The sequence below is a fragment of the Seriola lalandi genome, unplaced genomic scaffold, assembly GCF_002814215.2.
Source record: "Seriola lalandi dorsalis isolate HSWRI2012SDOR001 ecotype SW California unplaced genomic scaffold, Sedor1 jcf7180002054945, whole genome shotgun sequence".
NCBI lineage: Eukaryota > Metazoa > Chordata > Actinopteri > Carangiformes > Carangidae > Seriola > Seriola lalandi.
Window position 1 is genome coordinate 306,728 of NW_019525496.1, and position 12,997 is coordinate 319,724.

The 12,997-nt window shown below is 46.8% G+C and overlaps 3 protein-coding genes across 3 annotated transcripts in view; 2 read left to right on the forward strand and 1 right to left on the reverse strand.

Annotated features, from left to right (window-relative positions):
• Positions 1 to 1,748, forward strand: part of LOC111644946 (receptor-type tyrosine-protein phosphatase mu-like) — a 101,682-nt gene extending 99,934 nt beyond the window's left edge. The window contains exon 37 of the mRNA XM_087170317.1: positions 255 to 1,748. Within this exon, the coding sequence (XP_087026443.1) occupies positions 255 to 327 (73 nt within the window). The 3' untranslated portion in view covers positions 328 to 1,748. The remainder of the gene's footprint in view (positions 1 to 254) is intronic.
• A 684-nt stretch (positions 1,749 to 2,432) lies between these two features.
• LOC111645059 (zinc finger Y-chromosomal protein-like) lies at positions 2,433 to 7,422 on the forward strand. Its single transcript, XM_023394105.2, has 4 exons — positions 2,433 to 2,584; positions 4,721 to 4,956; positions 5,150 to 5,500; positions 5,854 to 7,422. The coding sequence occupies exons 2-4, from the start codon at positions 4,734 to 4,736 to the stop codon at positions 7,284 to 7,286; spliced, it is 2,007 nt and encodes a 668-aa protein (XP_023249873.1). The 5' UTR covers positions 2,433 to 2,584; positions 4,721 to 4,733; the 3' UTR covers positions 7,287 to 7,422.
• Positions 7,423 to 8,394: 972 nt separating this feature from the next.
• The window catches only part of chodl (chondrolectin), a 6,236-nt gene continuing 1,633 nt past the window's right edge, over positions 8,395 to 12,997 (reverse strand). Inside the window, exons 2-8 of the mRNA XM_023394106.2 lie at positions 12,424 to 12,599; positions 11,894 to 12,078; positions 11,331 to 11,488; positions 11,179 to 11,223; positions 11,012 to 11,095; positions 10,781 to 10,877; positions 8,395 to 8,482 (exon numbers count right to left, since the gene is read on the reverse strand). Of these exons, the coding sequence (XP_023249874.2) occupies positions 8,401 to 8,482; positions 10,781 to 10,877; positions 11,012 to 11,095; positions 11,179 to 11,223; positions 11,331 to 11,488; positions 11,894 to 12,078; positions 12,424 to 12,599 (827 nt within the window). The 3' untranslated portion in view covers positions 8,395 to 8,400. The remainder of the gene's footprint in view (positions 8,483 to 10,780; positions 10,878 to 11,011; positions 11,096 to 11,178; positions 11,224 to 11,330; positions 11,489 to 11,893; positions 12,079 to 12,423; positions 12,600 to 12,997) is intronic.

A 12,997-nucleotide genomic window follows, 5' to 3' on the forward strand; every position in this document is an offset into this window, starting at 1 on the left:
TAAATAGAAAAAGTTGTTGACTGTGACTGTTATTGTTTATTAGAATTATATTATATTATAATCCTTTTCTTTTAAATGTATTTTCTGTAACATTGTTATGAATTTATTTTTTATGACTCATAAACTTTTGTTATTATTAATATTTTATATATATTATATTATATACTGTATATCTATATTAAAAATAATCAATATTATAACTTTATTATATTAAGATAGTGATACTGCATGACCCCTGTTGACCTCTGGTGACCTCTGGTTCTGTCTCTGCAGGAACAGTATAAGTTCTGTTATGAAGTTGCTCTGGAGTATCTCAACTCTGCTTAGCTTCAACAACAGACTCTTCATCATCATCCTCCTCCTCCAGTGATAAAGCTGCACAGTCTGGGGGGGGGGGGCAGCGGAGGGGGTCTACTACTGACTGAAGGTGAAGAGGAGGACAGGAAGTGATGAAGAGGAGGAGGAGGAGTTTTTGCACTGCCTTGTTTGACTGAACTCTGAGACTCACCATGTTTCACTGTTGTTTTTATTGTGTCGTTGTGTCGATGAACCAAAACACATCAGAGTGGAGCATCTTGTCTGTGATCACCAGCTTCACTAACACATCACCATCATCATCACCATCATCATCAGCAGCACCTAAAGAAGCTTCCTGTAAACTTTCATCCTGCAGCTCCAGAGACTGAGCAGAGGTTTTCACACTGTGCTGAGGTCACTAACACTAACTAACCAGTGTGGGCGGGGCCTCTCAGTGTGAAAACCTCTGATCAAGAGTATGAGGATCCTCAGGATCTGGAAAACTGTGTTTCCTTTAAAGCTCTGATCATAATAAATCATGTGTGGAATCATTTTTATGATCAGCTGTGGAGGCGGTCTGAGGATGATGTCAGTTTAAAGGTGGACTCTCATTGGTCAAGGGGCAACATGAGGTTTAAATAAGTGATAGAATGATTAGTCATTAATCAATAAGCTGATCACTAGGGGTTTTAATGATTGAGCAGCTGGTGTTTGGTCCAGAGCTTTCAGCTGCTGCCCCTTTAAAGATTAGTCCGGTAGGAGCTCAGAATAACATGGACGTCTCCATGGCAACGGTGCAAACTGAGTGATCAGATAATGACTGTGTGATGAACGTTTGAGTTGTCATCATGTGTTGTCTGTTTATTTGTTTATTTGCCACAGAGAAACAAACAACTATCTAAAGACATAACAACCTTTATATTAAAGTCACAGTCCGTCCGTCTTCTTCTTCGGTGGTGCTTGATTTTTACTGCTGCAGAATAAAACCTGACTGGACTGGAATCACCTGACCACATGGTCCCAGTCTGGACCCTGGTCCCCCTTCAGGTGGTGGTCTCTGTTCCCTCCTCAGCAGCTGGATGATGCTGGTCGGTGTTGTGTTAATAATGTACATAGAGCAGGAGGAAGCAGGAAGAAGAATATTTATTCCTTCAGTTGTTCTCAGTGTCGGTGTCGTTGCTGTCATCGTTCTCATGAAGCACAGAGAGAGAGAGACACTACCATATGGGACGATGTTCATATATGATGTTTATATATGATGTTTATATATGGCTCTGGTGTCATGTAACCCGGGTCTCGTATGGCTCTGGGTAAATCGTAGTAACTTGTGTTTGTGGTTTTGATTGAACTCTGTCAATGTATGGCTCTGTTGCTGATGAGAATGTAATGAAAGCTTTTATTTATGTTGTATGATCCCAAAATACTACAATTAAAAACCTCTATACACTTCACTTGGAAACAGCTGGTTTATTCTTTACAACAAATTTTTACATCTGTTCATTTACTCATTTATATCAAAACGAACAGAAACTGAATATTGTCAACACTGGTTTCAATTGTCATATTGTGTGAAGGTTAGGTTTTTCATTTTTATTTGCTTCTAATTATTTACAGTTATTGTTCATAATTATTATTTATCATTATTTAAGCAGTATCACACTCAGGGAGTGAGTTTACTGAATATGAGCACGGCTGTGATTCGGTCCGAGGTCAGTCTCTCCCTCACTGTGACATTCTTTTATACAGCAGTTCTACCAGCGCCATTTTAGTTCAATAAACAACAACAGATTATGATTTGTTTGATTATTTTATCATTTATTTGTTTACACCAACACAAATAGTTCCAACTGGACTGTTGCTAAGCAACCTGTAAACATAGCCCTGACCTATATCAGCCACATGGAGAGATTCTGTCCAATCATATCACTGGATCAGAACTAACTGTTGTATGATTCTAATTGTTTTAATAATTATTATCAATGATTATTGTTGTCCTGATGACGTCAGCTCTGATGTTTACGTATCAGCGGGTCTGTTGAAGTGAACACAGCAGCAGCTGCAGTGTGTCCTCTGACCTGTGGGGGCAGAACCGACCCGCCGAACCGGATGAGAAGAAGAAGAGGAAGTAGTAGAAGAAAAAGCAGAAGAAGAAGAAGAAGAAGAAGAAGTGTTTCCGGTGCGGCCCGTTCTGTCGGCTTTCCGTCTGAAGTTCGGACAGATTCGGAGCTGAATCTTCGTGTGGACGTTAAATCCTCCTCACACACAGCGCGAGCCGCTCTGCTCTCAGGTAAACCTCACACCTGCGCTTCACCTGTCCCCGCTCCTGTTTTCTGAGAGGGACCACACGTTAGTTAGCACCGTGCTAATGTTAGCATCAGAGGAAGTTTGTGTTGGTGTTTGTGAATATTAATATTTATTCAGATTAAAGTCGGAACATGAACCGTTTTGTTTTATTGTTGGAAAACCAGTGACAGGAAACAGACTGATCACCGTCTGTGATCAGTCATCGATCAGTTATCACTACAGTCTGGACAGGTGGAGAACAACGAGCCGAGAGTCAGTTTAATCCCGAAGTCACGTTCACTTACACCTGCACACAGGTGAACAGGTCACACGGATGATACATCAACTACGGTCATGACACCTGAGTTCTATACGTCAGTGTGTCTCCAGTATCTGTTGCTGAGTTTTATTGTGAAGGTTCCTCCACTACACTTACAGACTAACATTGATCTCCTGACTCCACTACATTTCTATGAAGGACTCTTACTTTGAAGCAGTGGAGTGGATGTTCTTTTATTTTGAAAATGTGATAGACCACACACTGTTGATCAGAGGAGAAGAACCAATCACAGCCAACTCCTCCACTGTCGGTCAGTCAGTCATCAGTCAGTCAGTCAGTGATCAGTCAGTCAGTCAGTGATCAGTCAGTCAGTCAGTGATCACCGGCAGCTTCCACTTGTGGCTGAGAACTCGTCCTACTGTCAGTCCTGACTCATCAGTCAGTCAGTCAGTGATCAGTCAGTGATCAGTCAGTCAGTCAGTGATCAGTCAGTCAGTCAGTCATCGGTCAGTCAATGATCAGTGAGCAGTCAGTCAGTCAGTGATCAGTCAGTCAGTCAGTGATCAGTCAGTCAGTCAGTCAGTGATCAGTCAGTCAGTCAGTCAGTGATCAGTCAGTCAGTCAGTGGTCAGTCAGTGATCAGTCAGTCAGTCAGTCAGTCAGTGATCAGTCAGTCAGTCAGTCAGTGATCAGTCAGTCAGTCAGTGATCAGTCAGTCAGTCAGTGATCAGTCAGTCAGTCAGTCAGTCAGTGATCAGTCAGTCAGTCAGTGATCACCGGCAGCTTCCACTTGTGGCTGAGAACTCGTCCTACAGTCAGTCCTGACTCATCAGTCAGTCAGTCAGTGATCAGTCAGTGATCAGTCAGTCAGTCAGTGATCAGTCAGTCAGTCAGTCAGTGATCAGTCAGTCAGTCAGTGATCACCGGCAGCTTCCACTTGTGGCTGAGAACTCGTCCTACAGTCAGTCCTGACTCATTAACTGTATCTCATCAGTAACATGAATTAACTTTTTTTTCCCACATTAGAAGAACTAATGATGTCTGCGCTCTGCACCGTTTCACTGTCCTCGTGATTCTCCTCCTCACAAACTCTTTTTAAAATAATTTGTGATTTGAGACATTTCTTCAAAAAGAAACATACACAATGGGATGTAACGTTAATTGAGGGAAACTTTTCAAGAAGCCGGGTGTGCTTGGATGTAGAAATAATATTCATCTGTAATGTTGCCACCTTTCATGTGAAAAAAAAAGCTGCAACTGGTTTGGTTTTCCTTGACATTTCCTTATTCACAGCACTTTGAGGACATAACATGAACGAAAATATGGGATAAATTTCGGCCAGTATTGATTCAAATCCACGAATACCAAGAAAACAATACAATACAATCATTTTTATTTCAAATACGGGACGATCCCGTACTATACGGGACGGGTGGCAACCCTATTCTCCTGTTTGAAGAGCCGCAAAATCAGGTCGCCGCCTCCTTCCACAGGCAGAAGATCCAGCGTGTTCGTATTCTTCTTCTTTGGTAATTTGGGATGGCTCTGCCTGATGCACGGATTACGATATAGCGTCACTACATTGCCATAGTGGCGTTGCAGTTACGAACATTAACAAGTAGGCCTACTAGAATTTTATCAAGATGTGGCGCAAAATGTGACGGAGGCGGCCGCCTCCTAATTCTCTATGCAGGAAAAACCATGAATATATGATAACAATATTATATAATAATAATAATTATATCTAATATCTGAGCAGAAGATCTGGACTGTCTCAGTTCATCCACTGATGTTAGATTATAAAACTGATCCGATGATTGATCGGGACGGGGGGGTGATCTGTCCTCTGCTGGTGTCTAGGTGGATTTTAAAGATGTCCTCTGGTCTCCTGGAGCCTCCTGGAGGAGAACAGCTCTGTGTCTTCCTGCTGAGAGCTGAAGGTGGTGAGGAGGAGGAGGAGCTGAGGAAGAGGGAGGTGGGCTGCCAGTGGGAGAGTCCAGAGGAGGAGAGGCGGGAAGTGGGCTGTCAGAGCGACTCAGCAGAGAGGAGAGACGCTGCCGTCCAGGTGGACCTGCTGAGTCACTGGAGACACTCAGGTGAGAGACACACACACACACACACACACACACACACACACACAGGTCCAGTAAAGACACTGGATTTACCCAGAATGCCTCAGGGTTGGTCTGGTGAACCTGGACCTGTGAACTCAGCTGATGAGCTGGAGGTCGTACCTGTGGTCAGGTGTCTCATTAAGATGTGTTTCCTTCACTGTCAACGTGGCTGCAGGCTCCTCCTCCATGCTGCTGCAGTGTTTACAGCTCAGACCTGATGGACCAGACGGCGGCGCTCTGCTGCAGCACTGCACCCCCAACCGGACCAGAACCAGAACCATCAAACCCGCCATCAGACTCTCCCCCAAACCCCCCCAGCCCCGGTCCAGGACCCAGAGGAGACCGCTTCCTCAGGGCGCCAACACCACCAAACGAAATCCAACTCAACACCGCCACCGCCGGGTGTCATGTGATCCTGACCAACGGGAGGGGGAGGGGGAGGGGGAGAAGGAAGGAGACGAGGAGGAGGAGGAGGAGGAGGAGGTGGAGGAGGACACAGGTGATCCCAACTGGACTCCACCTGAAGGTGAGTGAATTGGGGAAACGACGATGTTCAGATTTAATGTTTTGATGTAGTTTCAACTGATTAATGGTTCAGTCATAAATAAATGTATTGATCAGATTTCATTTGAATACAGTGTTATTATAATTAATATTTTATTTATTTTAAATTTCAAATTTTGTGCTGAATTTTATTTGATTAATAAATATTAAATGTTATATAAATATTGAATGATTATTTTTTTTAATTCGATTTTTTAAACTTTATACTCAGTTTGAATATAAAAATAAAAGTTTAAAATAATTTCATGTCTTTTATTTATGGTGAAAGTCATTAATCAGATTTTACTTGTTGACTGTTTACCGCCCCCCACCCAGATGTGGCATCTCACACGTATCCCTCAGCCCTGGGGGACGTGCGGCTGGACTCCGACTCCCAGCATGCACCTGGAGTGGTGAAGCTGGAGCCCGACAGCACCATGTGTGACGTCTGTGGGAAGGTGATGAAGAACAAGTCGAGTCTGGCGCGTCACTCCTTTATCCACACCGGGAAGAAGCCGTTCGCGTGCCACCTGTGCGACCTGCGCTTCAATCGCCGTGACAACCTGCAGCACCACCTCACGCGGCTGCATCCCAACGGCGTGGCCAAGCTGGAGAAGCAGCGCGAGGCGACGGCGTGGCTGTGCGCCGTGTGCGGGAAAACCTTCAGCTGCCGCTCCCGGCTGAAGACGCACGAGGTCATCCACTCGGGCGTGAAGCCGCACCGCTGCGACCTCTGCCCCAAAGCTTACATGAGGACCAACGACCTGGAGCACCACAAGAAGATCGTCCACGTGGAGGGGTCCGCCGAGGCGCCGCGGCCCAGCTCGCTGCTCTGCGACTTCTGCGGGAAAGAGTTCCGGTGCCGCTCTCAGCTCGCCGTCCACTTCCAGACTCACACCGGTGAGCGGCCGCATCTTTGCGACATCTGCGGCCGCAAGTTCGGCCGCCAGTACCAGCTCAAACGCCACAAGATCCTGGTCCACGCCAACCAGATGAACGGCGAGGAGAGCCCGCCGCTCGACGCGCCGTTTGCCTGCGGCGTCTGCGGGAGGCGGCTGAAGTCTGAAGCGCTCCTCGCCGCTCACTCACGCATCCACAGCGGCGACAAGCCTCACCGCTGCGGCGTCTGTATGCGCACCTTCCAGCGCGCCACCTGCCTGAAGCAGCACCACCTGCGCGTCCACCTGAAGGTCAAAGTGAACGACGCGCAGCGCGCCGCCGGCCGCAGGAAGAGCGCGGCGCCGGCCAAGATGTTCCCGTGTCCCGTCTGCAGCAAAGTGTTCAAGTTCAAGTCTCTGCTGGCAAGTCACTCCATGATCCACAGCGAGGCGCGGCCGCACGCCTGCGACTTCTGCAGCCGCCGCTTCAGACGCCTCAGCCACCTGAAGAGACACCGCGAGGTCGTCCACGCCAACGGAGCGCGCCTGCCGCAGAGCTTCGTCTGCCACATCTGCGGCAAAGACAAGAAGTGCCGCTCGCAGCTCGCCAGACACGTCATCATCCACACGGGCGAGCGGCCGTTCGCCTGCGACCTCTGCTCCGCCCGCTTCAACCGCTGCGGGAACCTGCAGCAGCACAAGAAGCGCATGCACGGGGTGGGGAAGGGGGCGGCCGAGGAAGTCCCGCCCATTCTGTTTGACGACGACATGACGCCCGCTCTGACGTACAAACAGGAAGAGACAGTGGTGGCGGTCGACGCCGCTGCTGACCGGCTCGAGGACACGACGAACGAGGAGACGGAGGTCGTTCATCAGCTGGTCGCCACCTGACGCCTTCTGAACTGAGCACGCTCAGGGCGGCTGGCTGATCTCAGAACGATGTGATGGATCTGTGAACGATGGACGATCAGATGATCGATTGATCCATAATGATCAGATATTGATTAAACGTCAACATGATTCAGAAGGTTTGTTTCCTCACATTTGAATCTTTATGTCAAACTGTAGCTGTCCTGGAGCTTTCAGTCATGTCACATGATCGTCCCCAGCGTTTTTTTATAAACCAACAAAGGGAGGCAGCTGATTGGTTGAATTCTAAATAACAACAAACAGTGACAGGAATTATTTTTATTCACAACAAAACAACAACACAAACATCTGGATAGTCAGCTGATGAACTGAGGGGCGTTTCCATGACAATGACAGAAAACTGCTTCAGATGTAATCAGTCGGACAGTTAATGAGTTTGTTAATTAGCAGTTTTTTCAGAAGCTGACATCAGATCAGGTTCCTCAAAGTGATGTCAGTTCATGGTGCGTTCAGGTCGTGTGGGAACAGACAACTTCACTCCAAGTTCTTTACATAGATTAAACAAACAAGACGAGGCTGCTCCCAGGCTTCATGCTAAGCTAAGCTAAGATGAGCATGGTTCGCATACAGACACCAGACTCTGACAGGAAGCATTTGACACAATGTTGACCTGTTTCTTTAAACCGTGAGGTCGGATGTGTCCGGCAGGGGGCGCTCTGACCAGCTGACTCAGGGTGCTCACAGTCAACACTATAACATGACATCACCACAGGAAACACAGGTCAACCAACAGGTGAAGACCTGGGAACCAATCAGATGTAACAAACAGACAGGTGAAGAGTTCTCTGTAGGAGAGAGGAAGGTAGACAAGGGAAGGAAAAGACTGTGTGTGTGTGTGTGTGTGTGTGTGTGTGTGTGTGTGTGTGTGTGTGTGTGTGTGTGTGTGTACTTGTACGTAGGTATAAACACAGTCAACTACATAGTCCATTAAAGCCTCTGTGACATTGTTGTACACCTGCTCCTGAACGCACCACGTCATGATGATGATGATGATGAATGGCTGAGCGGTGGTAAGACTGATGTCATTCCTCACTGCCGACATGCTGATGTCACTGTGATGTCACCGGGTGGCGTTTCAGACCTCCATGCTATCAAGTTTGGGTGTCCTGGAGATCCACAGGTTTGATTGGTCGGCGGCAGTCTTTGTGCGGGGAGTACTGCGGGAGAGAGGTGATGACATCAACGTCATCATCATCATCATCATTATCATTATCAGAGGTACAACCTGTTTCTGACATGAGTCTGTTTCCAACCAAGTGAGTGAGTGACAGACAGACACCTGTGGACCAGGTGAAGCACAGGAAGCTCAGGCCCCTGCAGGTGAAATGGAGGGAAACTTTACCAGAAGCTTTATTGATCGATCACTGAGTCACAGATTAAACTGTAGGTAACAACACCTTCACCTGCTGCTAAATCACCATGGAAACGGCTTGAAAACATGAGTGCATGTCACATCAATCCAATAATATCTCATCATTTAACTTTCCCTTATAATGGAGGATTTTTACTTTGCAGTTTCTGCTTCACTGAAGATCCGAACAGTAACTGTTTATTTCAACCAATCAGATCAATAATCAGCTCAGACTTAATTAGCACTGACTGTAATTAACAGATTAACAGCAGCTCATCATGAAATGAGGAAAGTTTCCAGGAAATTATCTGGAGGCAGATTAATTTGTCCAACACATCTTATGATACACGGAGGTCAGTCAATGAGTTTAACAGAAATACAAGAAGGATGAAAAATAAAAGTAAAAAGTGTAATAAGAAAACAGTATAAAACACAGATTATAAAACCCAATATCTCATTAAAGGGCAAAGATCAAATGAAGGCAGTGGAGAACAGAGCAGTTCTTAGCTTCTTTTTAAAGTTAGTTACAGTTCTGACAGATTGGATTTGATCCTTTGGAGCTGGTTCCAGCCGGCGGCAGCACAGTGGCTCAAAGACTTTCACCCTGTTGAGTTTAAACTCTGGGCTCCACTAACTGAGCAGCTCCTGCAGACCTCTTAGGTTTCTATACATGGAACTTTTCAGAAATATATTTAGGGCCCAGGCCATTTAGTGACTTACAGACAATAATTAAACTTTGAATTCAGAATCTGACTGGAGGTCAGTAAAGCTGGAGTAACATGCTCTGTTGTTAGTTTTAATCAGAACCAGCAGAATGTGAATCAGCTGCAGCTGTGTGATGGTCTGATCAGGTGAACCAATGAGGAGAGGGTGATGGACACAGCTGTTCCTCAGGTGATGTTACAGCTGTGATGTGTTTACTGACACTAAGATCCCCGTCCATGACTACACCCTGATTTTTAACATGAGCTCAAGTATTTAATGCTCTGGACCAGTGGTTCCCAACCTGTGGGCCGGGGCCCACTGGTGGACCGCAAAGGTATTGGTAGTGGGCCAAAAAATCATTTGCAAAACGTAAAAATAATGAAAACAAAAATATTGTTTTTTATGTTATAAAATGAAATGATCTTAAAAAACATGAAAAATGTTTCAAAACTCCTTCCATTGTATTTTTTCCTTGTATTAAAGCCTGTCACTGGGGCTTTATAATTGAAAAGCAGAGGAGTATAGGTTTCTCTTTCATCCGCCCGGCAACAGTCAGAGTAGCCATTTTGTTTTCAGGTTGTCCGTCAATCTCATTCTCATGGACACGATATCTTGGTAAACCCTTGAAAGAACTACTTCAAATTTGGCACAAATATTGACTAGGACTCAAGGATGAACCGATTAGATTTTGGTGGTTAAAGGTCAAAGGTTACGGTGACCTCACAAAACATGATTTTGGCCTTGTGAACATGATATCTTTGTAACACCTTGAAGGAACTTCTTCAGACTTGGTCCAAACATTCAGCAATTATGATAAAATGTCACAGAAATGTTAAATATTTTCTGTGATTCTGGATAAACAGGATGTGACCTGGAACTAGTCTGAGTGGTGGAGGGATACGACCACAAGGAGGTGGTTCTAGATCAGGAGAGGTTGATAACCTCAGTCTTTAGTGATGCAGATCAGTGACTGAAAGAAGGGAGCCGTTCACTGTCCGCAAAAGTTCAGATTCTACACCGCTAAAACACTTTGAAGGAAACGTGTTGGTCGAGTGCGAAGGAGCGAACAGGTGCTTCAGGTGCAGCTCTTTCTCTTCAGCCGTTCACCATCAGTGGCAGATTGGTGTTGTGTTGCAGAATAAAATGTGATGTTGGATTTGACACAAGTGAAACTGAACATTAACACACACACAGCTGATTCAGCAGCAGCCTGCAAACACCTGGACTGATGCCAGGTAACACACTCACACACACACACACACACACACACTCACATTCACACAGCTGCTCCCGTGTGTGACTCCTCATCACTGAGCTCTACACAGTCAAACTTGCAGCCTCAGCTCTAACAGAGGAGCAGAGGATCTTGGGAGATGTAGTCTCTGCGGTAAAGTCTCACCTTCTACTGAGCATCTGAAAACAACATGTCCCAGAAGCCACCAGGATGAGCAGCAGCAGGGGGATTGTGGGAATGATCACGTAGACCAGTAGCATGCCTGAGGAGAGACAAACAGACAGTAAATACTGGACTAGTCCAGTCCAGTCCAGTCTAGTTAGTCCACACCGGACCACATCTGATCTGTCCAGTCCAGGTCACAGATCAGGGGTCAGACGTCAGAGGAGTTTGTACCTGAAGCTCCAGCCGTGATGACCTGAGGGTGACCCCCCTCACTTCCTGCAGACTGTTTGACCCCGCCTCCACCTGCCGTTGTCTCTGAGGACACGACACACACCTGTCACACACTTTGACCTGATGGTGGCGCTACAAAAAGTCACACTGAAGCGAATCATGCTCACCTGTGCTCCGCCCTCCAGGTGTGTGTCCCGTCACACCGTGGCTCTCTAAAAGAAACAAGGAATCCAACACACCTGAGTCTATCAGACTGAAGCTGATTGGCTGACAGTACCTGTTTGTTTATCAAAGACTGAAGCTGATTGGCTGATGGTACCTGGTTGGTATTTGCAGATGAAGTTGTGTTTCATGTTGCAGCGATCGTCGTTCCATTGGTAGAGATAAGCCCCGCCCAGACCAGGAAGTGCTGTTGGTTGATGGTACATGACGACACAGGCCTCTCCTCCGCAGGACGGCTCGTCAAAATACCAGTTCCTACATCATCATCACCATCATCATCATCATCACCACCATCACCGTCATCATCATCATCACCACATCCCCATTACAATCATCATCATCACCATCATCATCATCACCACCATCATCATCACATCACCATTACCATCATCATCATCACCACCATCATCATCATCATCATCACATCACCATTACCATCATCATCATCACCACCATCACCCTCATCATCATCATCACATCACCATTACCATCATCATCATCACCACCATCACCATCATCATCATCATCATCATCAACACCACCACCACTACCATCACTATCATCATCATCATCACATCATCATCATCACAGCACCATTACCATCATCATCACCATTACCATCACCACCATCATCTGATGCAGCTTGAACTTCCCGCTCACCTGAAGGAGGCGGGGCTTCCGTCGGTCCAATGGTAGAGCTGTGGACAGGAAGTGAAGGTGTTGCTGAGTTCAGGATGAGACTGATCCACTCCGTCCACCCGAGTCAGGCCGATCCAGAAATCACCATCCGCTATCCCTCCTCCTGCGCCTCCTCCTGCCCCACCCACCGCTCCTGAACGCAGCTCCTGAAGGCGAAGAGGAGGACAGGAGGGGAGGGAGATGAGAGGAGAGGAGAAGAGGAGGAGCAGAGGAGGAAGAAGAGAGGAGAGGAGGAAGATGACAGGAAAGGAGGAGGAGGGGAGGAGAGGAGAAAGAGGAGAGGAGAGGAAGCTGAGAGAAAATAAGAGGAGGGGAGGAGGAAGAGAGGAAGATGAGAGGAGACGAGGGGAGAGGAGGAAGATTAGAGGGTGAGATGAGAGGAAGATGAGAGAAGGAGGGGAAGAGGAGGAGAGGAGACGAGTGGTGAGGAGGGCGATGAGGGGGAGATTAGAGGAGGGGAGGAAGACGAGAGGAGCAGGTGTGCGTCTCACCTGCAGCAGGTGCTCGATGTCCGTCTGCTCTGCTGGACTCTCGATACTGAGCAGCGACCCTCCGTCCATCTCACAGGCGCGACACGCCTCCCTGAACGCAACACGACTCGACATGTCGTGGAAATATGCAATTTTATAGCAAGGACGTCCTGGGCCACCTGAACACACCGTCTGACCTGAGAGACAGAGTCACACCTTGACCAGGAATTCATTCACCTGAAGTCACATCTGGACCAGCTGCAGTGTCTCTATACAGTCATGTTACCATCACTGTCTGTGTGTGTGTGTGTGTGTGTGTGTGTGTGTGTGTGTGTGTGTGTGTGTGTGTGTGTGTGTGTGTGTGTGTGTGTGTATGTGTCTCTGTATGTGTGTGTGTGTGTGTCTCTTTGTGTCTCTGTATGTGTGTGTGTGTGTGTCCACAGTGAATAGCTGCAGTGATTAATACACACTGGTTAAAACAGCCTCACACACACTCAGAGCTACTTTAAGTGATTAGCTGGATTCTCTTCTGCACCATCATCACTTTACTGTTAAAGCCACTAAGAAGCTTCATATATATCTGTCTAACCCCCCC